The 26240-nt window shown below is 39.2% G+C and overlaps 1 protein-coding gene across 1 annotated transcript in view; it reads left to right on the forward strand.

Annotated features, from left to right (window-relative positions):
* The first annotated feature begins 20130 nt into the window (after positions 1-20130).
* IMMP2L (inner mitochondrial membrane peptidase subunit 2) overlaps positions 20131-26240 on the forward strand; it is a 482301-nt gene continuing 476191 nt past the window's right edge. Inside the window, exon 1 of the mRNA XM_082013846.1 lies at positions 20131-21062. Within this exon, the coding sequence (XP_081869972.1) occupies positions 20739-21062 (324 nt within the window). The 5' untranslated portion in view covers positions 20131-20738. The remainder of the gene's footprint in view (positions 21063-26240) is intronic.

The following is a 26240-nucleotide window of genomic DNA, read 5'->3' on the forward strand; positions in this document are numbered from 1 at the left end:
CACAGCACTCAATCCCGCAGTCCCCTCACTGGGGCTGCTGGTGGGACTGTGGTGGGTCAACCTTGGCTGGCTGCCAGATGCCCACCAAGCTGCTTTCTTATTCCTCCTCCAGGTATAGTGGCAGGGTTGCTATAGCCAGTGTGGCTGGACATTGATATTCTTCTGAGGTTTAATACAGAAAAAATGTGACAGGGAGGGTTTGGTTTGTTTCTTCGTTTTTGTTTTTTTCATTGCAAATTGGAAGTTAACATTGATGAAATGATGACAGTAAAAATAATACAGACTTAAGTGTAAAATAAATGGTAATACTTTCTGATGGGAGGCACCAGCACTACAGGTTAGCAAGGACTCATGGCACTCTGATTTCCTATCAGGTCAGGTGTCCTGTGGGATCAGTGACTCGACTCAAAAGAAGTATCACCGGAACCCATTTCATGGCAGACAAAAAGGTGTGTGGCGGAGGGCCAACACGGAGGCAATCCGGATGCAAACAGTGTTGCAAACTATGTTGCTCTGCTAACCCACAGAGACAATTCTCACTAGGAGAACTAAAACCAGTAAAAGCAAGGAATGTATGTGCATAAGAAGATGGACCTTTCAGGGTGCAAGCTATTATGCTTGCTAGAAACAATGCTAAAACAAAGGTGGCTACAAACACTCAAGGGTAGACGCCTTTGACACGCGTAGACACCTTTGACAAGCGTAGACACTCAGTGATGGCCTTTGTGAGACCACAGTGATGAAGCTGTCTTAAAATGTCTCCTTCCCTACCGCTTGGTTGAAGGGTGGGTCGCCCCACACAATTATTATTCCCTCTGTGCCAAAGTGAGTAGATGGGGGAGGACTGAGCAATGAACAACAGAAAGTTCCTAAAGTGTCTTGGTCTTCAAAAACAGCTTATTGTTAAGATAAAGAAGTTGAGAGTGGTCAGATGTACTGCTACACTTGCCTTGGTCTCTCCTCCCAAGTAACTAGCAATAGAACCAGAGGAAATGGCCTCAAGTTGCGCCAGGGGAGGTTTAGATTGGATATTAGGAAAAATTTCTTTACTGAGAGAGTGGTCAAGCATTGGAACAGGCTGCCCAGGGAGGTGGTGGAGTCACCATCACTAGACATGTTCAAAAAACGTGGAGATGTGGCACTTCGGGACATGGTTTAGTGGGCATGGTGGTGTTGGGTTGATGGTTGGACTTGATGATCTTAAAGGTCTTTTCCAGCCTTAATGATTCCGTGATTCTGTGACTTCAGATAAAAGCAGGCACTTCCTTAACCTGGTTATTTGAGTCAGTGATCGGAGTGCTGTTTGTCTTCATGTTTTAGCGCCTACTATGTTTTTGATTAAGGCTTTCCTGGACACTAATTTTTAATGGAATTTGAGGAATTGCAAATGGCTTCACAAATCACTTCTTAATCTGATGAAACAAGCAAGGAATAATACAAAGGGTAAAAAAGCCTCAACATCCTGCTTTCATCAGGGTATTATGGGAAACATGTAAATAAAGAAAACAAATCAGTGCCTCGTTCACACTTCATCAACTGCCTAACAACTTGCAACCAGTTAATTACACACCTTTAAAATGCATGTACAGGAGAAATGATTCTGAGAGAAGCTTCTATAATGAGAAAGGACACCACAGAAATACTGACTCCACTCAGGTAAATTTAACCCTTTAAATCTGACAGTGCTGAAAGAATGTTGTCTGTAAATGTATGCAAAGCAACTGTTGGCTGCTTTATGCTACATATTTAATAACCACTAATTTACAATGATCACCCTACATTTGTTTACTGCTACTAACCTTTGTAACCTTTACTCCTCACATAGAAGGAAGATAAGGATTTACACATTACACGTAAGAATTGAATACTAAGTTAGTTACTGTTCATTATATATATTGAAGACTACCGAGTGATAAGGAATATTAGGCTGAGTTACTTTCACATTTCTGAATATTTAGGACCCATGTAGCCCGGTAGCTCAGTAAATACAGTATTAATATGGCTAGTAGCAGAACATCAGCTTCACACTGACTTTTCAAATCCTCAGGATGTCAGGCTTTGCCCAGCTTGCTTTAGCATGCCTGCAACTCCGTTTTATGTTGTTTACCTGTAACAACAATTTTCTAATGATCAGGTGGTAATTGTCTAAAATGTTGACCTCCTCTCTCTGGTGGCCAGCGATAGGATATGAGGAAATGGATTGAAGCTGCATCAGGGGAAGTTCAGATTGGACATTAAGAAAAAGTTCTTCACTGAGAGGGTGGTCAGTCACTGGAGCAGGCTCCTCAGGGAAGTGGCCATGGCACCAAGCCTTTCAGAGTTCAAGGAGCATCTGGATGATGCTCTTAGTCATATGGTTTAGTTTTAGGTAGTCCTGTGAGGAGCAGGGAGTTGGACTTGATGATCTTTATGGGTCCCTTTCAACTCAAGATATTCTATGACTCTACGATTTTATATTTCACTTTTTTTGTGTTTTTATATAATTGTGTGATACAACCGTAATATGTGGTAGTAAGTGGTAATTACCAGTTACTTGTTAGAATGAAATGTTTATGCCCTTACCATAATAATGCAATGCAGGGGATTACAGCCATGGAATGACAGGAGTCGGGGGAGGCACAACATAACACTGGAAACTTCAGGGCTGTAAACAAGTCACCGGCGGTCAGTTAAAAATACACAGACCTGGGAGCTGGGGAAAGCCAGCTCTAGGGGTAACAAAAAGAACAAATGACTCCCACCACAGGGAACCAAACAACCTTAGCACCTGTGGAGGCAACAGGAGGGTAAGCATAACACCAGAGACAGAGAGGTGAATGTTAGGAAGTTTTTATAAGAATTTTAACTGTATTATTATTGAGATTTTTTTTTCCTGTAATAGTACTGTTTAATTTTTCTGTAATTATTAGATGTGGACTGGTAATTCTTTCATTAGCCTGTCAAGATTCTACCTACACTGACAACAGACTCTTGAATTTACAGATCATGTTTGCTTCCTTTTTTCCTATGACAAAAATTTCAGGGTAATAAATGTTCCTTAAGGAAAGCCCACACAATTAAGTTGACTGTTTTAAGTTATTTATATATCTTCTGCCCTTCAAAGATTATGCCAGTTTCACTGACCAGTGATAGGATTTCAGGAATAATCTTGTGCTTCAATTCTTTTCTTTTTCCCCAATGAAGAGGTCACTACAGAGTTTTATGCCTTGCTGCCTGTCTGACCAACTGGAAGTAAAATCTACTTTTTTCTGACCAGGTTGTGTTTCAGTATGTATGAGATATAATCTAAACAATATGTGATGGTCAAAAGAGCATGAACACCAAGGAACAGAAGTGTTTATCCAGAGATCTTTATATGGTGACTTCCATACAGTGTCATATCAGCTCAACCAGGTTTTTCTTTCTCTGTGTAAGGGAAGAGCACTGAACCGTAGGTAAGTGCACAGGTACTAACATCAGTCAGGGAGTTTGGGCCTGTACTCACACCAGTTTTTTGTACCAGCCTTCAGCTGGGTCCCTGGGAAGTCTGACAGACAGGGTGGGATGCTTCTCCTCCCACGGCGAACATCCCATACATGTCTACACCCGAGTGAGTCATCAAGATGCACTCAGTAGCAACTGAGGAGAAACAGGCTCTTCTAAAATGTGATTCATCCGATGGCTTTGCAACATCCACCTGTAAATGAGATTAATCCTGTCCTAGAAGGGCCCTGTGTCACCTCCTTGTCACACAGGAAATGTAGACTAATAGTTCACATATAGATAGCTATATTATATATATCTGGGTGGGTACCTCCCACTGAATATAAACTTGCATTTGAAAAAAACCCACAGAAATAAGTGTGTAATCCTTTATCACAAGCCATTATCGGAGCCCCGAAGCTAGCAGGGGTTAGGTGCCTATTCATGCAATAAAATGAAGGTGTATAATAACACAATAATACTGAAGATGCCACCATCACTTTTTGCCAGTACAACAGCAGGTTTAAGATTTATTGCATTCTTTTGTGCCACACCATTCATTGCTGCCCTTGGGCCACAGGTCCTTGAAGCCACAGCTGGATGACAGGAAAAGTTCATCTGCAATATCCATTTAAGCAAGAAGGCTTCTTGATCTTGTGCCTCCAGTGCTCACGGTTTTCTTTCACAGCACCTTTTCTGTGCTCTCAGGCTGTCAGATCCAGCCCAATATTCTCCTCCAAAACACACCTCTTCAGAACCACTCAAACTTTCATTACTTTACTATATGGAGGAAGATAAACAGGCCTTAAATACCCTACAGATAGTTGTATTCGCAAATGTATGGTACTTGATTTTAACTCAAAACAGGCCTTAGGTACCTTGCATAGATTTTCCACAGTCTTAAAATGCAAAATGAAATTAAACTAGGGGAAATATGTGTTTTTAGCATAAAGCTTGCTGCAGTCTGCTGAGAGTCTTTTAAACGGATACTGTGGTACAAAAGTTTTATGGATTGCCAAGAATGCTTTAATGGTTCTTTCAACTGAAAAGCAATTGAAGAGGTGGGTGAAAAGGGCATGCTTTTTCTTTATTTCAGCCAGTGAAATCATGCATCAAAGCATGGAAGCAGCAAAACATTTTCAGTACCTATTTGTTAGAGTTGAAAGCAAAATAAACTACTCTCTACTTCTAGGTAGCAATGAAGCTGCGGTAGGAATACTTATAAAAAAAGAAGAAAAATAAAATGGTGCGAACATTGGTAATGTATCATTTGCAGCTGTAACTTTAGTATCAGCTTTGATAAGTATCACAAATGAAGAATAAGAACGGGCATTTCCTGCTAGCTGTTTGGCGCACACACAATTTCAAGATGAAGAAAACTGCTGATAAACCATCATTTGATCTTGAAGGGTTTACAGCAGAAGTCTTTAATCAGAGGAGAGTTTCAGCTCAAGAGTTTCAGTGGGAAATATTTCACATCATCAGCTTTGAATGCATGGAAACATTGAGGCACATTCCCATAAGATGCTTCCCTAAAGTTACAATTGAAAGTATAATATTGCGTTTTGCAGCAATATTTTTTAACATTTTGTGAACATTTCCCAGCTAAGTATTATTATTATTAATAATAATTTTACATTATGGGTGATGAAAATGAAGATGACGGATACCGGTGGCCAAATACTTTATTTATTCCTGTGCAATGCACTGAAAAGTTTATTGTAGCATCTTAGGGAGAGCACATGAAACTCAAGTATGTTAAAGAAATAATGCATTAAGTAATGAGTAATAGACAACAAAGTTAGTAAGACTTGATTGTAAAGGTAATGCTCATTTAAAAATGTGTCAAGGGAAAACAAAAAATGAAATAGGCTAACAATCGCTGGTTTCCACTAGGTAACAAATATGTTGGCATCACATTGTTATTTCAGCAAACCAAACCACACTAAAGCTAATTCTATTTTTTGTGAAAATGTTGTTTTAAGCATTAAAAGCTGCAAGCATTGCTGCAAGCTTCAGATTTTACAAGAGGCTGGGCATGTTCTGTTTGGAATAGTGTGTAACAAGAAATTTTATAGATTATGTATACATAATTCAACAGCCCTGTACTAAAAAATGGTCTTAAAAGTGTGTCTTCCAATTCAGTTCATTAATAAGTACTTTATAGTATTGTGAGGAATGAGTGATTCGTATAAAGAAAATCTAGTGAATATATGCTTGAAGCAAATGTCATTTATATTGAAATAAAGGAATGTATGTAGGGCATGACCATAAACAGTGTTAAATAGAAGAAACCATAATCTTTATGTAACTTCCTGATATGTATAGCTTATGTAACTTCTTGATATGTGTAGCTTATGTAGCTTCCTGATATGTGTATGTTAGTTCCTGATATACTAGTACAAACCAGTGTTGTAGATAACCGCAGAAATGTTGAGAAGATGTATAGCCAAATAAGGTAGCATTATATAAGTAGAATAACAGAGCGCATGCGCAAACAGAAAGGTCATGTAGAGTGCACTGACAAAGAGGAGCATCTTCCTCCCAATGACCACCGGACGACCACCTAGAAAAGGATGAAGCATGCGCAGACCGGGGAAGTGGTGACGCACTTAGAGGAGGAGTCATCTTCCAAGAAAAAGGCGGAGAAAGGCAAGAAACGAAGCCTAGAAAAGTATAAAGGAGGGGATTGTAAGAAGTGAAGGTGTGCGTCTTGGTGGAGCGGAGACTCCTGGTGCACCCAGCGCTGTTTGCTTGCCTCTATTCGTTTAATAAATTGTAAACTTAAATTGGAATCCTGTTTGGGACTAAATCATTTATCACAGTATTGTCCTCTAAGATAGTTGATTCCTATCTCAACAACTGTGGGAAGAGTATTTCACCTCTGTAAAGAGATGTGGTCGGACTACAGACAACTATGTATTCATACTTTCATAGCTGAGCTTAAAGTCAAGATAATTTCAATTATCATTAATTTTATATTTGAACTTATAAAAATAACATTTTAATAATAAAATACAAATAACTGACTGCAGACAGTCAGGCAGAAATGGCATCTTACATTGTTTCTGTCAGTGGCCTGACAAGTAGAAGTATCTCCCAGCATCTGGTTAGGGACTCCTGGAGCCAGAGGTAGTTTCTGTGTGCGTAATAACCCTTAACAGATTTCTCTGCCATGGACTTGCCCATCTACTCTTGAAGGTACATAAGCTATCTGAAAAAAACTCCTGCTTCAGACTATACTCGCACCTGCACTCATTATGGCAGCTGACAGAAACAACTGAACACTCTGACTGTGAAATCACAAACCCTAGCGTATCCATTTGCACTAGACAGGAAAAATTAACCTCCATTCATGAACACAGAAGTACAATGCAGCCAGTTCTGATGTACAACAGACATGGTTGCCATCAGTCCAGCTGAAATCTGGTATGCACTACAAAACTTATCAGCTAAACAAAAACCCTGGGCTTTTCTGTGTGGCTTACAGTAGATGCAATTTACAGAACTGATTTATACTCTAATGTAAAAACTCCCAATATTACACATTAATAATCAACTAAGTTTATTTTTACCCTATTGCCAAAAAATGGACACGACAATAAGAGTCCCTGTGCATTTGGATCTCCATTATCACTGAAGAAAATCACGGCTGCTGCAACCCAACGGCCTCAAGCTTTTGGGGACTCTTACACAAACTGTAAACACAGACGCTTAAAAAAGCTCAGACCAAGCGCGCTATTTTTTGCAAAGGGCCCAGTCTGCCGTATGTCTGGCACCAAATAAGCCAGTCAGGCCGCACCGCCTTCAGCGTGCCAGAACTCAACGCCCGGGGAAAGCCCGTACAGCCCTCACAGCGCGCCGGGCGCTTTGCCGCAGGGTCACAGCGCAGCCGCCGGGCCAGGGCCAGAGGAGGGAGCACGGCGGCCCTGCGCCGCCGGGGCCCGCAGTCTCCTCGAGCCGCGCGCGGCGGCGCCGCCGCCGCAGCCGTCAGCCCACGTGACCGCGCGCGGCGGCGGCGGCGCTGCCGGCCCGCCCCCCACCGGAGGGAGGAAAGGGTAAGCGGGCACGAGCGGCCGGCGGGCGGGAGGAGCGACGGAAGCCGGGCGGGCTCAGAGCGCGGAGAGTCGGGGCGGGGAGTGCGTGGGGGGACGAGGAAGCAGCGGGGACGAGGCGGGGGGCGAAGCCGGGTGGTGGCGTTGGAGGAAGGGAGCGGGGGAGGGTTTGGGGGAGCGACACATGCCTCCCGGAGGGCCCGGCCGCGAGCCCTCCCCCCGCTCGCGCCAGGCGCTGGGTCCCGCCTCTCTTGCTCCGCCTCCGCCTCTGCCTCTGCCCGCGCGAGCCGTCGGCGGCCGTTGGGCGGCGCGGGGCGCGTGGCGTCCCTCTGGGGAGGGTCCCCGCGGGGCGCGGCGGCGGGCGGGGCTGGAGCCGCCTCACGGCCCCGCCTGGCTGCAGAGCCGCTCCCTTCTCGGGGCGAGGCGGACGGGGCGGCCTCGGGAGCTGCCCGGTGGGTGGATAATGCTCCTGTCGCAGCGGGGCGCGCGGGGGTGTGGCGTAATGGCGGGAGAAGCAGCGGGCGTCTTGCGGTCGTCACCAGACGCGGTGGCCGGGCACGGCCCAGCTGGGCACTGCGCCCGCAGCCGCCCGGCCGCAGCTGGCGGCGGCCATGGGCAGCTGCGTGCCCCTCACCCGCTCCCGAGGCCCTGCCCGGACGTGGTCTCGCTGCCACGTGCGCGGTGTAGGATTCTCCCCTTGTCCCTCTTTAAGTTAAGCCGGACCTTAAAGCCCCGTGGGAAGGGATTGGAGTCAAAGGAAGTGGCAAAGCTCATAACGCGAAGCCCTGTTTTTTTCTACACGTTCTTGTGGTCCTGGTCGTTACGTTGCAAGGCAGCAGTGAAGCAGTGAGAGCCGCGTTGGCTTGCGTGGGAGGGAACGGAGGCTTAAAAATGGCTTCGTGGTTTTGCTCTCTGGTTCACTTGCATTTTTTCTGCAACTGGGACTTCTGCTGTGTACTGTTCTCCGTCCTGGACTGGATGCAATTCTTACTTAACGTGTTTTCCTGCACTTCCAGTCAGGCACTTGAAGTCATCCTTTATTAAATTTCTGTGAGATCTGTGTCCTGTGAGGACTACGGCTAATGGCAGTTCTCTAGTATCCTGATTGAGTGGCTTTCCTGTTACTCTACATCCTGGACATCTGAGAGATAAATTATTATTTTGTTTCATAATGCTATAATTTATCTTAAAGTGTCTGCTTCTCCATGTCTGATACTTGTCATTCAGTATGTTCTTCGTTTAATGCTTCTCTGGATGAAGGCCACAATGCACATAGCTGAAGAGATTCTGCCGGTTCCTAGGGATGTCTCTGTGGTGTTCATACCTTTTTTAAGGAAAAGGAATTTTTTGGGAAGTAAATGAAAAGCTTAGATGGAAAAACTGCAGCTGAACACTACGTAGGCTCTACCCTTGTAATATCTTTTAATTAGCTGGTATTCTGTTGTGATTTTTTCATATCAGATAATTGCTCTTCCATTGAACTGGAATTAATTGAGTACATTGAGAAACCAAAAAAGGAGATGGATGATCTAGAAAAGCTGCTTCACATCTCTCTAGGTAACTTCTTGTACCAGCACTTTTTTTTTTTTTTCCTTACTTTCCCCAAAAAGCATACATGCACACATTGTTGTTCATTTTTCAGTTAGGGAGAAAATAGCAATCAATTGCCAACAGAATATGCTTGGAAGACAAGACCTTTCAGGGATTTTCAGATTAAATGAAGTAATTTATCTGAAAGACTTTAGAATTAGACTTGTTTTTTCCAGTACGCAGCTTTGTAACTGAATCCACATGCATTTTGTAAAAAATGTATATTTTAACTACTGTTATTGGGAGATCTCTAGGAGCCTTGAGTATCTTTCACTTTTAAAATTGCAGGTTCTTCTGTGTTACTTTTATTTGTCTACTGAAATTAATATTCTACTGGAATTGATGGGAAATAGCTGTACACATCATAAAGTACTGTGTGGTATCCAGATCCCTGAGAATGGTATCTGAATTGTGCTGAACAATAATTTTGAGACTCAAGTAGGTTTCATAGTTACAGTTGGAATATTGTGTTGAGATCTTTATAAGTTGACCAATGTGCCACAGATCCCAGCTATTTCTGGAATACCTGGAGCCTTATGCTTTGCTTTTAGTTAAACAATATGTTATCGTTTTAAAACAATGACTCTATATTCCACATGATCTGTACTGCGTGTGTTTCATGATTTTATGATACTTCTGGACCAGTTAAATTTAGCGGCAGTTCTAAATAGTGGTGAATGCATACATTTTTCTGTTAATGGATAAAAAAGTTTTTGAGGTTTTTCATCCTCACTGAAATCTTGGCAAGAATAAACAAATCCTAGTTCCTGTGCATTAAAATTAGCATTCTCTCCGTTGAAAATAAATTTATTTTCAAGCTTGAAAGTGAGTCATTGAAATTCTAGAACCGAGTTCAGTTGAAAAATGTGTATTTTTTTAGTGTTCATATTGTATAAAATACAAAGATAGAACAAAGCTAAAACCCCAAAATTCCAGTTACAAATCTAAAACCAGTAGCAGTCAGTGCAGCATGAACATTTGTAGTTTTTAGAAGTTGTGGTTTATTTGTTTGTGTCTTTGTTTGGTTTTCAACTGAAATGATTTAGTCTTTAAAAATGAGAATATGATTCTGTTAATATATTAAAGGAAAAAATATCAGTTGTAATTACCTGGAATGTACACTGCAAGTCCTGAGCTGCTGGAGATACTACATACTGACTTGTATAAATAGTGTGCTGCTCTCTCTGTCAAAGGGATTTAGTGCTTTTAACTGGTGTGTTGCTGAACTATTATTTAGAGACATAGCTGGGAGGGGGAATGGCCACTTGGATAATCTGTCTATTGCTTTGTGAAAAAGTTACCAGTCTATGCCAGAAATTAACTAATTTGCGAATACTAAAATAACTTTTTGCTTTTCAATGTAGCTATGGATGCTTTTACTGTTCGTTTTTCAATAAAATTATTAATTATGTATTCCTCACAGTAATTGGGTTTAGTTGTTTTGCTGAGAAATTTATATGGCAGTTGAACTTGTCACGGAACCCAGACTCAAAATCAATATGGTGGTGAATGGTTATTACAGAGTACTCTAGGTATGCTCTTAGAAAGTCCCACAGCGTCCCCTAATGTTCAAGGATAAAACCTGAGTTATTAAAATAAACGAAGTTATTTTCAAAGGCACAATTTCGCATATTAGGTTGTACATTCAGCTTATTAATATGCCACAGACAGTAGATAGTACGCAGTTTGTTCATCAGGTCTTACTGCTAGGTTTCATGAGGATGTTATGTTGGCAGTCAGTTCTGATTCCCCCCTGTTTTGAGCAAGTGTGCACAAAGCCTTCCTTACAGCAGTTGTGGGAGAACTAGTTACTTGTGTACAGTACACCGAAAATGGAAAATACCTTTCAAATATTAGTACATTCTCCCTATTATTTCTTTTGGAATAATCTATTCATACCATAACAAATATTGCTGTCAGTTACTATTCTCTCCTTTTATACTCAATGCATATTTGCATTCTTGAAAGATTTGTAGCTGAGAAGCTTTTTTCTTATATTTACTCATTCGATTTTCCATTAGGCTAGAAGAAACTTCCCTGTTCTATACTTAACTTACTTGTTCTTAATCCAAATGCAAAAACTGGTAGATGAGTGTTTCTGACAATATTAATGTTTTTAGTTGAATACTGTTTTTCTTAGGCCACTTATTCTTTGTTATATGAACGTAATATATTTTGCTGAAAACTGAATATTCCATTTTTTTGTTGTTTTTGCCTAAGTTTGACTCTGGATAACCACAACTAACGTGGCAGTTGCATGGTACTTGAAAGAATCCAGAGAGTTGACTAGATAAATGTGCAAATGAATTAAAAGTCAAAGGTTATGCTATTGTTTACTGTAAATATAATTTGTGAGTTTAGAAGCAACATGTCATTTATGCAGTGTACTCGAGACCAAAACATAACAGCAGCTGGTAGTTGTTTGCAAAGAGCACTTCAAATCAATTTATAAAATTAACTTGCTTTGCATGTATTGAATCTTTAAGCTGAAAGGCAACACAGAACTCTGAGTTGCAAGAAGGTAAGGTTGGTCTCTTCTCCCAAGTAACTAGCGATAGAACAAGAGGAAATGGCCTCAAGTTGCGCCAAGAAAGGTTTAGACTAGACAGTAGGAAAAATTTCTTTACTGAGAGAGTGGTCAAACATTGGAACAGGCTGCCTAGGGAAGTGGTGGAGTCAACATCACTGGAAGTGTTCAAAAAACATGTGGATGTGGCACTTTGGGACATGGTTTAGTGGGCATGGTGGTGTTGGGTTGACAGTTGGACTTGATCTTAAAAGGTCTTTTCCAACCTTAATGATTCTATCATTCTATGGTTCTATAAATACGTGTTATGTTGTTCACTTAAGTGTGTTCCAAAATTGATGTAATGTAATACTTTATGTACAGTATATGTGAATAATTCTTAGTTTCTTTGAAGATACAGAAACATGAGTAAAAACAATTATTGTATCTTTTGTTAGAACAACTAGTGCTCTGCCAGTCACCTGTGGGTTAATACTTGAAGACTTTGCATTGCATCTAAAGTTTAACTGCTCTGAAAATGTCTAATTTGTAACAATTACCGATGATCTATTGTATGCCAGTACCCATAGAAAAGTGATCATGTTGCTGTTCTTTTTCTTAGTTGCTTATGTGCGTGAAACAAAATCCTGAGTAACTTGTCAGAACTGTGGGGTGAATGATTATTCTCCGTTCTGAACCTAGTTGTTACTTTAATTGCTGAGAGTAACTTTCATCTACAGTTACATTTTCTTCTGCATTTGCTTTGTATTTGGAGAGTGAATGTTTTGTTTGGAAATACACGATTGTCTATGAGGGTAAAATTCATGTCCTTGAGACATGAAATTAATTGGTAAGAATAAGCAATATGAATTTCTTTCCAGTCACAACCAACATGTGGATTGAGCCTTTGTACATGGGATAGATCCCAGTGATGGGATGTAGTAATATTAGCTTAAAAGAAGAATCAGTTCCACATTAAACTGTTTTGGTTTTTTTCCCCCCAGTAATAATTCTGTGACAGGTTAGGTTGTTGATTGTTTTGGTTTAAGCTTTTTTGTTTTGATGTGGTTTTCAGGATGAAGGTTCACTGTGTTGATCTATTTTTGTCTGCTTCTGGGAATGTCTATGTACATTATAGCTCTGAGAAGATTACAAAAGTGGATTTTTATTGTTGCTGTTCTGTATTGTGGTATACTGGAAAAAATTCTGCATATTTCGTAGTGATGGGAGGTATTGCATGGAAATCGTAATTGTCTTAATTCAAACTAAGGCATAGGAAAATGGTATATAATGGATTTGAAGCTAACAAAATCTGCTGCTTTATATTTGGAAAAAGTAAACCATCTAGGTATCAGGACAAAATTACTAACCTAGGAGAAACAGAACAGCAGAGCATACATGCATAGTTACTGAAAATGGTGATTAGGTTAGGAATTGCTGCTTCAGTAATACAACAGTCATTTTCATGACCTGTGGTGTTTCCAAAGTTGTAATAGAGCAATATTCTTTAATGACTGTGTGCTGGGGGATACAGAGAGATTAATATGATGCAGGAATATTGTAGGGAAAACCTGTGTGTAGGGTGTAAATACATCAATGGAATAGAAATTTCACCACAGTGGTGGAATAATACCAGGATGGACTTGTATTTAATGAAGGGTAAATGAGAGCTCCTTCTGGAACTAGGCAGTATTTTAAAGTGAAAATTTCCACAGACTAATCTATTTTGATTCTTCTGTGACAATCATCACCATCATATCTATGTGCATCAGCTTGTACTTGGATAAGTTTATATGAATTAAATTAGCCTACTAAAAAGTCTGCATAGTTGCATCCTTACAAAAAATTACTGTAATGTAAAAGTTGTTGAAATGTATAGCTATAGTGCGAAATGAGGGTCAGGCTGCATGGCAGTAGTTTGCTCTGGCCTTGTATGATGAAAGGTTGTTGAAAAGGCACGTGTTAGAAAGATCACACAAATCCTTATACCAAGCAGCATCCTGTTCATCATGGTTCCTAGACCAGATATAACCATGTCTTCAAGTTGTACCAATCTCACTTAAAACAAAAGCTTTTGTGCTCAATTTTATATTTCATAGGTTGCAACAGAATTGGGCTCATTTGTGTCTTTTGGTATTTGCTGTTATGAAAGTCTTCCTTGTTTTCAAACCATATATACCTGGGTTCTAGTGTGATGCTGTTGATTTATAGAAAAAATGTATATTGCAGTTGACAGATAAATTGGTTATTTCAATGGATTATGGACCTGTATATAGTATAGTTACTAATTTCTGAACTAGATCAGATAAGAAATTTCAAACTAACAAAGCGGTCTTAGCTGGGTAGTTGTTTTGCATATAGGTTGTAATTCCTTCCTTCCTGTTCCTGCCTTCTTGTAGAAGCACATCAGGGGCCATTTTATTTCCTTTGTGGATGACTGCTAATGCCTTGTTTTTACAGCTATTTTTCCTATCATACTTCTGTGGGTAATTTTTAAGTACCTAGATTTGCAAATATATTGTAACCTGGGGCTTTCTGAATGTTACTTGATGAGTTTCTGCAGGCTGTTTGATAAACAGTGTTTTCTAATGTGCAGGCAAGTGTAAGAAAAAATAAACATTTTATACATAGAGAGCTATCTAAAGAGCATCTCTGCTCCATATGTTGTAGTACCCACGAGAGGCTCATTATAATCTCTGGACCTTTTGTGCACCAAATACTTCAGTCCAGATAATGCTGTGCTCCATCTGCCTTAATCTCTGAGCTGCACAATGTGAAATTCTTAATGCTTTGACCTGCTATGTGCTAGCATTTTTGATCTTGGATTTTTCTTGTCCATGTTGCCATTTCAAACAAGTTTTCAAGGTTGTTGCTTTGAAGTTTGTCAGTTCTACTGAATTATTCTGGTTTTTTTTCCTAAACCAAGGATAATTTATAAATAATCATAAGTGCATGGACATCCCTAAATTATTTTAACTATGTTTTACGTGTTTGATTTTGTTGTGCCATCTTTTAAGTGTTGTGATTTGTTGATTTGTGTCATTGACTGGGCAGAGATCCAGAAATATGTGGTGGTGAAATTATTTTTTTCTGCAAAGAATCACAGAATCACAGAATCACTAGGTTGGAAAGGACCTTTAAGATCATCAAGTCCAACCATTAATCCAGCACCACCATGTCCCCTAAACCATGTCCTGAAGCGCCACATCCACACGTTTTTTGAACACTTCCAGAGATGGTGACTCCACCACCTCCCTGGGCAGCCTGTTCCAATGCCTGACCACCCTCTCAGTGAAGAAATTTTTCCTAATATCCAATCTAAACCTCCCCTGGCGCAACTTGAGGCCATTTCCTCTTGTCCTATCACCAGTTACTTGGGAGAAGAGACCAACACCCTCGTCGCCACAACCCCCTTTCAGGTAGTTGTAGAGAGCGATAAGGTCTCCTCTCAGCCTCCTCTTCTCCAGACTGAACAAGCCCAGTTCCCTCAGCCGCTCCTCATAAGACTTCTGCTCCAGACCCCTCACCATCTTCGTTGCCCTTCTCTGGACACGCTCCAGCACCTCAACATCCTGCTTGTAGTGAGAGGCCCAACACTGAACACAGGATTCAAGGTGTGGCCTCACCAGTGCCGAGTACAGGGGCATGATCACTTCCCTACTCCTGCTGGCCACGCTATTTCTGATACAGGACAGGACGCTGTTGGCCTTCTTGGCCACCTGGGCACACTTCTAGCTCATATTCAGCTGGCTGTCAACCAGCACCCCCAGGTCCCTTTCCGCCGGGCTGCTCTCCAGCCACTCCTCCCCAAGCCTGTAGCGTTGCATGGGGTTGTTGTGGCCAAAGTGCAGGACCCTGCACTTGGCCTTATTAAACCTCATACAGTTGGCCTCTGCCCATCGATCCAGCCTGTCCAGATCCCTCTGCAGAGCCCTCCTACCCTCCAGCAGATCAACACTCCCACTCAACTTGGTGTCATGTGCAAACTTACTGAGGGAGCACTCAATTCCCTCATCCAGATCATCAATAAAGATATTGAATAAGACCAGCCCCAGAACCAAGCCCTGGGGAACACCGCTTGTGACTGGCCGCCAGCCGGATTTAACGCTGTTCACCACAACTCTCTGGGCTCGGCCATCCAGCCAGTTCCTCACCCAGCGAAGAGTAAACCTGTCTAAGCCACGAGCTGCCAGTTTCTCCAGGAGAATGCTGTGGGAGACGTTGTCAAAGGCTTTACTAAAGTCCAGGTAGACAACATCCACAGCCTTTCCCTCATCCACTAGGCAGGTCACCTGGTCATAGAAGGAGATCAGGTTGGTCAAGCAGGACCTGCCTTTCATGAACCCATGCTGGCTGGGCCTGATCCCTTGGTTGTCCTGCAGATGCCCTGTGAGCACTCTCAAGACCAACCGCTCCATAATCTTCCCTGGTACAGAGGTCAGGCTGACAGGCCTGTAGTTCCCAGGATCCTCCTTCCGGCCTTTCTTGTAGACGGGCGTCACATTGGCAAGCCTCCAGTCTTCTGGGATCTCCCCTGTTAACCAGGACTGCTGATAAATGATGGAGAGTGGCTTGGCAAGCTCCTCCGCCAGCTCTCTCAGTACTTTCGGGTGAATCCCATCAGGCCCCATAGACTTGTGGGTGTCCAGGTGGCTTAGCATGTCCTTGACTGCTTCCTCCTGGATTACGAGGAGTAATGAATCCACTGGCATACATTTAAACCTGCTGTATATTTAGCTTTCAGTGTAAAACAGGCATAGCACTGGATTTCAGAATTTTACTCTGGAAATGTGATGCTCTTAAAATCTACAGATATTTAGAAATCTTTTAAATTTTGCGTACCAGAAGGTTCCACTCAGTATCATTAAACATTGATACTTCACAGAGATATTATTTTTACAAAGCACTTGAACCAACTGGTACCTACTGATTTATTACTTGGATGAATTTACAATTTTTGTGGTATATATGATTACCATCTGTTATTGTTTATATATTATGAAATCATGTTATGTCTTTCAAACTTGATAGCATATCTTTATATACCTATGAAATAATTAGCTTCTTGTCCTTAACATTTTTGTTGGCTGTTACTGTCCAACACTTCTTCAGATTCTATATAATTAGATTTAAAGCTGTTAAAAAATTGACTATCCATTCTGGAGGATATTCTGCTTTAAAAATAAGTAAACCATTAATTTAAAGGAGCATTAGAAATAACTTCTTAACCTCAGATTCTAAGAATAAAGTAAATTAGAGACGTGAAAATCATTTCAACCTTGGTAAAATTTGTGATTAACTTTGAACATTGGACATAAATTTTTTTTATATATATGATAGGCACATGTGAGATTTATGCATTTTTAAATGAACCCATTCATTAATTTGAGATATAGAAGTAAATATAAAATAATACGTATAATTAGCTCTACAATATAAACATAAAATAAATGTAAACTAGAAAAAATCTGTATTATAAATCTAAATTTTCTCCTTAATATAGAGAAAAATGTATCAAATTAAAATATTTGATTCAATTTGATCAAATTGAAGTTATGGCAATGTTTCATTCAGTAGTTTTTACAAATTTTCTCAATTTGAATATGTTTCCTAAGAAAATAGTTAATTAGAGTGCATTGAGGTTATACACTATAATGTCTAAGAGAAGAATATTATCTCCAGGAGTGATAGCTATCTAATGTTTTCTTTATTTTTAAACAAATATTCCAACCAGAAAATAATTTGGGTTTTTTTGGGTTGTTTCTGAAATTTGTAAGGATCTTTGTTGTGTCTACTCTTTATTACCCTAAATGGTTTCTTGCAACTGCAGTAAGTGCTTATCTTTACTTTTTTCCCTTCTTTTCTCCTAAGATCACCTAAGTATAAGAAAAGAAAATATTGCACATTTTAATCAAGCAGTATTTAATCAAGCAGTTGAGGATTATCCACTCATGTGTACAGTTACGGGTAGAAGATAATGCTGCAAACTGTCTTTCTGCTGCCTACATTCAAGCTCTTCCCCTGTGGCAATGCAAGACAACTTGAAGCCCCTCTTACTGAAAGAGCGATGAGTAACCTTCCATTTCCTGGCAGTTGAATGATGAACTATTGTGTCAACAGTTGCATGGCAGCTCTGCATGTGCATATACTTACCCTGTGGTAAATGCTTGCCTGTGGTTTTTGGAGGGGGAAGCTTATGAAATAGACCTGGCAGAAATGTTCACACTGGTCAATGAGATATGGACATGTAGTAACTTCTTACCCTTGTGTTAAAAGATGTTTTGTTATATGGAAGGACATAAGGTTAAAGATGGATTCGTTTATAAGCAGTTCTTCTCGAACTGTTTACAATGTGTCTGCATATGTTTGGGAAGAAGGGCTTCTACAGTAGAATTGAGTCATCTATAGGCCCTGCTCAGTTTGTGTCCTGTAAGCCCCCCCTTACTGTGGGAGGTGGGGAACGAGGAAACTTTCAGAATGTGGTGACTGGAAATGAAGGATTCATCTTAGTGTGGATGGAAGATAAAACCAGGTTTGTTCAGTTGCCTCAGGAAGGAGGGAAGGAAAAAAAAATTCAGGGCAAGTAGAGAAGTCCTTCAGCATAACAACTGTTGTTGGCTTTGGTGGCTTTGCAAATCGATTGCTTGAGGGGTGCTTTTGGTGTTTTCCCCTTATCTTTTTTCATACTGTGCCTTGTAATACTGCATGTGTCCAAAACCACGAAAGCAGGACCTGAACTCCCAGCTTTGTCCACAGCCTCTTATTACTCCCAGTGTTGCCTTGACCAAGTGATGTACTGAGAATGTAGCATTTTGTCTTAACTGTTCTAACCTGGCTGCTAGATTCTGTGTCACTGTTAATTAGCTTGTAGTTCCAGGAGCATATGGTTGATCTCCTGTGGATTGTCTGACCAATTACTTTTCTTCAGATGCTAGGTTTTTCTGTAGATACTAGCGTGGGGCTTTTGCAAGAAGTTTATAACAAGATCTGTCAATGGATTTAGTAGAAGGAATGGGGTGAACATTCATGCTTCATTATTAATGAAAAATAGGTTTGACTATGAGGAATTTAAAGAGTAAGTGAATTAGTCTGATTTCTTAAGATTTTAGAAAAAAATTCCTAAACAGTCATATTGTCAGGCAGTGCCTTTCAGCTCAAAGAGAGACCATAGAGAACGTGGTGGATATGTTTGTCGGCAAGGTCTCAAAATTGTGTTTTGAGGCTGACATTGTTTTTAGGATGGAGGAGATCTGAGATATGCCAGACCTCATAGCAGAGGAGTAGAATTCCATACAGAAAACTCAAGAGGCAAAGTTCAGAATCAGTAGGTTGAGAGGTGTGTTAAGGTGTGTGAAATGCTATAGTGTGTTAAATGGTAGACAAAAAACTGATTTTTAGAGATTCTATTTTTATGTTGAATAATTCTAAAGGTAAATCTGTGCCGATTAAGGCAATAGTCTCTTTTGGTGGACTGATTCCAGTAATGAGTTCTTAAATGATAAGCTGAAAGTAAAGCATTTTAAGATTTGTCTTGAATTGAGGTTTTTGTTCTGTTTCACAACTATTTCAAATTCTTTGTGAAAGCTGTTGATGCAACTTCAAAATGTTTTCATTAAATGTGCAGAAACAAAATATAATGGAATTACAAGCGTTAAGTACATTTAGTCTTTCTACTAGTTAAACTTGTGTTATGAGCAAGAGTTATAGATGATGGTGAAGTATCTCCACTTTACATCTCTTTTACCTTATTTTTTTTTTAAAAACTTGTGAAGGTGAATGTCAGAAGTAATAGTAAGAATGTTCCTGTCTTCTATAAGACAGATCTTGTCATTGCAAAGGTATTAATATCTATAAAGAATTTTAGTGAAGAATATGCTGATGGCTTACTTTGTAGAACTGGGTGTCCTTCTTTAAGCATAATGCTTTATGGAATTAAGAAGCCATATCTGTGATGGAAATACTGCTTTCAGTACTATTTCATCTGAGTGACTTGAATTTATATTTTGCATACAAATAGTTCATCACTTCCATATTTCTGCAAATGCAACAAAGAAAAAATGATTATACAGTGAAATTCTAAATACTCTACTTGTAAGAGGATTGAATGAAACTGCATATGTTTATTTTTTCCGTTATTTTGGTTGAAAAATAATTCTGTGTTCTTGAATATAAACACAGAAAGACTCAAGATATCAGGGCACGGTCTGTTTTCTCCTTCTATTACTGTCTGTCGGAGTTAGGATGTGATAGAGGGAGCAGGGACTCCACAAACTGATCTTGTGTGGGGTCTACCAGGGATTCATTAGGTGGAAACAACAGTTTAAATTTAATTTTCTGATAGGTGAAGGACAGCATTTCTTATAGTGAAACTGCAGTTATGTAAAATAGTCTTGTACCCTTGCAGCAGTACCTGGGTACTCAGCTTGCTTTTCAGAGGTATAACTAATATGATCGAACAACTTGCATTTCAGTGTACTTTGTAGATATTTTTCAAGAATGTCCAGTGGTTCAGGGCTAAATAAATAGATGGGACATAGCATAATAAATGGTGAGCTAGAGTGGAATAGCCCCATGGGTCACTACTTAGCTGCCAAGTCTACCGATATGCTTTTTCTGATGTAGTAGTGAGCAAGGAGTCATTGTGTTACTGTGTGTCCCTATGATATACGTGACAATTTGAATTGATTTTACATGTTTGCAGTTACCGCAAGTGTGGAAATGATGTATTTGTGCATTTTAATGTATGAAGATACTTAATGAAGAGATGGTAATAGACAGCTTTTCCTTACATAACACAGTCCGTCTTTGGGGGTCACAAATTAATAATTACCAGTGCATGGGGAGAAAACTATTTACAGAATCTTGGTTGTAAACTCTAACTGAATGCTCTGTAATTGGTTATTTCAATCTTGTTGGGTTTTTTTGTTTGTTTGTTTTTTAGTTTCAGAAATACTTAATTAGACTTTGGTTATATCAGTTTGCTTGTTGCTTAGCTGAACTGTTCCCACTGAGTCATTTTTATTAAGTACTTCTGCTAGCACAGGATCACAAGAAATGGTCAAGTTAGCTACAGGGTAAATGTCAAGTATCAAGGTCTCTTCTGTAGAGTAGACTTTTAAATTCTAATGAAGATTTCTGTTTTTTCATTCTTATGTGCACATGCATTTTTTTTAAACTGTGGATATTGGGAGGCCCTAACAGATAATGTAATTAATTTATTCTTAACTGCTCCTTGTGGGATTGCTACAATGTTGTTACTTAAAATTTGTTTTATAACAACTTTTTTTTTCCATTTTATTCATGTTTTTCAGATTATGGCACAGGCTCAAGGTGTGGGGAAAAGATACATTAAAGCCTTTTTTAAAGGTTTCTTTGTTGCTGTTCCAGTAACGGTGACTTTCCTGGATAGAGTTGCCTGTGTAGCAAGGGTGGAAGGAGCATCAATGCAGGTATTGCTGGAAATATCTTTTGTCTTTCAGGAAATGAAAAAGTGACTGTCCAATAGTAAGGTGGAAAAAAAATCTTCTTCTCAGTTGTTACTAAATGACCACACTGTATTATGGAGTAGCTTAATTTCAACTTTGTTAAACAAACACTTCTATGACGTGAAAAGAAAAAGCTTTTGAGAACAAAACTTGCCAAAATTCTGTCTCAGTAAAAGGAAAATGTATAGGTAAGTAGTGATAAAGCTATATTTTTTTTATATCTTCCTAGTCATTTAGAAATAAAGATTTTGTCCTTGGGATTGAACTGATAACTCACAAAAAGGCTTTATTAATTTTTAGTGGCTGTATTGTAGTAATTGTAAGGCAAAACTGGTTCTTGCTATACTTGCTTTTACTGATGAACAAGTATGGCACCATTTCAGTGAAGAATACTGAAAATGGCATGAACCTAATATTAATACCTACGCTTTTCAGGACATAAGTATCAGTTCACTGTTTTTACTCTGGTTATACTGAATATTTATACAGTGTAAGCAAATAACTGTGAACAGGCTGCATAACATTTAGAAGGTAAATAAATACTCATGATAGTGAACAGCTGCTTTGTTTCCTCTGTTATTGTAGTTAGCCAATTTTTGTATTGTTACCTTGCGTTTTAAATCATATGCACTGTATATTTCTGTGCATCACCACTGATAACTATAATTTATTGTGTTCCAATGTTGCAACATTCCAATTAGCAGAGACTAAAGATTTGATTCTCGGATGCCAAGCCCTCTTTTCTGATTATCTGAGGTCAGAACCTTGAAGAAAGGTTTCACAGCGATCAAGACCAGCTGCTGGAGTTTTAATTGTGCAGCATTCACGCAGACAAAACTTGGGCTAGAACCTGGGCTTGGCTGATTCGTGTTTCATGCTAGAGAAAAGCAGGCACTAGGGAGGAGGTAATGGTAAGGTGGCATTGTCCCTTTTGTGGCAGTCTGTAATCTGGTGTTTAACCTCTGTCAAGAAACCTCAGCTGGCCTAGAAAGCGGCTCTCACCTCAAGAACAGGGATCAAAGTAAAATCGTACTCCAGTAATTCAACAATCCAAGACCAGAATTTAGGTGTAACATAAGTTACCTTTGCCCTTTTCATGAATGCTATTCTGAATATCATTGTTGCCCAATGAAAGGTAGGAGAACCTCAGGGCTTACAGTTACAGAGCCAGAAATTTGCACTACAGAGGAGGAGAGGAGTGGGAAACTGTGAAAAACAGTTTCATTTTGTTTTTACTATCTTCAGACAGGAGAAATTCAAATATATAACACAGCATCTAAGTAAGTACAAAATCAGCCAAATGAATACAATTCTCCATTTTCCATCTCCCCATTTTTTTCCCTCTGTTGAGATCTAGGGCCACATGCATTATTCAAGATGCAGATGCATCCTGGATTTTATGGTTTTGGTGGGGGTTTGGATTTGGTTTTTGTTGTTGTTATTTTGTTTTTGTGAGGTTTTTGTTTGGGTTTTTTTGTTTATGTTTTTGCTGCTAGTGAGCATGACCTGAGCATTTAATTTCCGAGAGATTGTTTTTTTAACATGCCACATTGCTGTTCATTGTTTGGTCTTTTCTGTCTCTGACATAATGTTCTATTTGACATCCATTCTTGTTTGCATAGTTTTACCTCAGTAGCTGGAAAGATTTTCTAGATTTCCCTACTCCACAAGTCTATTGAGCCACTCTGTTCAAGACCTCAGTTTTATGTTTCCTGTGAAGTCAAAAGTCTCAAGTGTTAGGGAGTGCTCTGGTATTGTTCTGGAGTGTTGCTTCTGTACTTACTTGAAGGGCATATAGTTGACTGTGGTTTATCCATGGAACATTTGAAAAATACTACAGTTACTTGCTCAGACTTATTCAGCCTGACAAAGAAGGATATGCACTCTTTGTAGTGGCTAGGGGAAGCAATATGTATATGCAGTGGGTGATTAATATCTAAGCTCTTCCCTTGATGTGTCTGTTGACTAAACATTCCCTCTGTTGATTGAAGTATGGGTAGCTAATTTCACTGACATCTCAGTGTCTGTAAAATTCTGTCTCTGGTTTTATTCTGGACTGTAGCACTGAAGTACAAGGTTTTTTTAAACTTCTATGCTTATGGATGTTTTTCAGACTACAGAAAAAGCCTTCCTAGTGCTTTTAATAAGATACTAATTTGCTTGCCAAGATTTATTAGACAACTAACTAGGTCTGACAGGGGCATAATTATAAGGAATATATCCCTCTCTTGCAGAGTAGCTTGAAGGAGTACTGGTCATCATGTTGCAATTCTGTCTGTTTACTGTGTTCTCTGAAGAGTGATTTATGTTGAATGTATCTGAAAGCTATGGGTATGAGGGAAAGTGAAGTTCAGTGAGCATGTAGTCATATATCCACCAGTCACATACTTCCAATGATATCTTATTGTCTTTAATTTGAAGATACCATGGTATGATTCCCAGCAATTTGTAACAGACCTCTAAAACATCTAGCTGGCTTTGTGTACTCATCATTGTGGCTCCTGCTGAGCCTGAAATTAAAAGTTCTGACAAGAAGCAAGGAATAAATCTCTCTGTGTCATGCTTGCTCTCCTACTCTTGCTCTCTGTTGTGTGCTCTCTCTCTCCCTCTCCCCTTTCTGTTTTTGTTTTGGACCAGCCTTACTGCTGCTTCATGGTTACTGACGATGGTAATACTGTTTGACACCCTGGCAAGCATGCTGCATAAACGTTCTAGTGAAAATACAAATTTTCTGATTTATTCCCAGTCAATTAAGACTGACTTAATGCATTTCATTGTCTCAAGCTGATTTTGTGTTTCTACAGTGCTTTCAGCCACCTGTCATAATTCTTTCACTTGTGCTGACTTCAGTGTATATGAGTATTAACTCTAACCTATAGGGGATAACAGTGAACTATTGCAGTTTGTAATTTTAACATATTTTAATTGTTTCACTGCCTTCTTTTTTCTTTTCAAAATTACTGTTTTTTTAATCCTTACGAGGTGTTTTTTGTTGCTTAACATTTTACAGACAGATGTGCTTATGTAGTGTTTTGCTAATAGTGGGTTTCAAGTGAGTTGTAATGTGTTTACAACATTGAATGTAAGTGACACAAATGACTGGTAATATGATTTCTTAACTGGCTGTTGCGGATTTTTTGTGACTCCTCTTGTAATGCTGGATATATACTTTAACATGTTTGCTATCATATGGATATCTTTTTTGCATCTTGATATCCATTTATATTTTTTTTTCTATTGAGTTTCATTGCTTGTCTGGTGTTACGAACTCTTCATGCATAATGATGTGGGAAAGGGAACCCCCCATGGGTATATAAATTTGTAAATTCATTAAATCAAATGGACTGCTTTCGAGTGAGATGGAAGATGACAGTGTATGTGCAACTTTATATGCAGGTTCTGTTGCAAACAGTTCAATACCAAGGATTATAGCAAGTAGCCTGACCAGCGATCTTTGACAAAGCACACTTGTTTCAGCAGCAAACATTATCGAATGTTCTATTCCATTATGCATAATAGCAGTTGTAATTATTCTGTGGCAGTTTCTCCTAACTTTATTATTAGGATTACTGTACCTAAGCTTGTGAGCTCATGTGAATATTCTTTCTGTTCCCCAAGCTATAAGCAAATAAATTGTGACCTTCTGGTATTCACTAGCAGCATAACAACTACCAAGTTAATCATTATTTATAGTAAAAGGGCATGCTTTTACCCTCCTACTTATGGAACCTCGTCTCCTGTGAGGCTTCATCGTATGGCTGGGGATCTCAATTTGCATGCTTTTAGCATTAGATTAGTTAGTAGTTGGAAAGAGTGAATGTTTTGTGACTTCTGCACCACAGTTCTAAATTAAGACCTGTGTGTCTCATCAGTAGCAGGCCATTATGCTAAGAACTTGGGCAAACAAGTTGTAATGCTTCAAGCTAGAGGAAGGAAGAAGCCCCTGTATTATTTTGTTTCTTATAAAAATGAAGAGTCCTTGTGAGCCTGTTTGTTGACTACTTTTTCAGAAGCTGTATTTTTGTTTTGCTAGACCTGAGACCTTACTGCTAGTAAAAACGTGGTGGGGAATAGGTTGTTTCTGAACATACTGCATTAAATTATTTTTATACTTTTTGGCTTTTTGTTATGGAATCACAATTTATGCTATTTACATTAGAAAAAGACTTGTTGAAGGATTTAGATACTTTTTTTTTTTTACAGAAGTTTTCTCCCAGTTTTCATACATGTACCAAAATAGTTTTTTTATCTGTGCATTTTGAATATGTCAGTGTTGCTTTGTGGGAAAGAAAAAAAATTATTCTACATTGTCATATTTCTCTCAAACATAATTCTAATACGTAATGAGTTGGGTATCCACTCTGTATGTCAAAACCACATGAGCAATGTATTGTTGAAAATAGCAAGCATTATAGTGTTACATTTAGAATGCTTTAAGTTAAAAAGAAATCTATTTAAACTTTAAAGCATTTCCTCTCTTTAAATAAAGAGAACAGTAGGAATCAACTGGGATAATGCAACTAGGACAATACTGTAACCACCTGGTATATTTCTCTGTAAGGAGAAGTTGATAGAGATGTAGTTGCAAGGAAAAGTTTGTGAACAATCATGGAAATCTTTTTTAACTGTCAGCTGTGAAATACATTATCTCTTGGAGCAATGGGTTTGAAATTTCCATTTGTTTTGACCTTTTCTTTTGGCACTTTTAGGTAGATACTTTTGAGTACCGAACAGTTTACTTTGTGAGAATATGCCATATATATGATTCCTGCTTTGTAAGATCTGTTTCTTTGCCTGATGTCTAGTACCGTTCTTAGCTTCTGGCCCATGTGTGCCTGCATTGGTAAAATGCGTATGACTGAATTGTTTGTCAGTTTGTATTTAAAGAATTTGCACTTAAAGATACTATCCTTTGGTGGAAGATGTTATGAAGGTGGAAAATCATTCTGGCAAATTCTGATCTAAAAAAAAGTCAAGTATCTTCTTATTAGCTTCTAGTTTTCATTTATATAGCTCTTTCACTGCATAGACTCTAGTAAATAAAATAACACTGAGTGTTAATGTACTTAAAGCTTAGACTTGGACCATATTTCTGTGGATTTTAATGTGATCTGCTTTGATCTGCAGACTTACTTGACTAGA

This window comes from Phaethon aethereus (assembly GCF_964289735.1).
Source record: "Phaethon aethereus genome assembly, chromosome: 1".
In the NCBI taxonomy this organism is placed as follows: Eukaryota; Metazoa; Chordata; class Aves; order Phaethontiformes; family Phaethontidae; genus Phaethon; species Phaethon aethereus.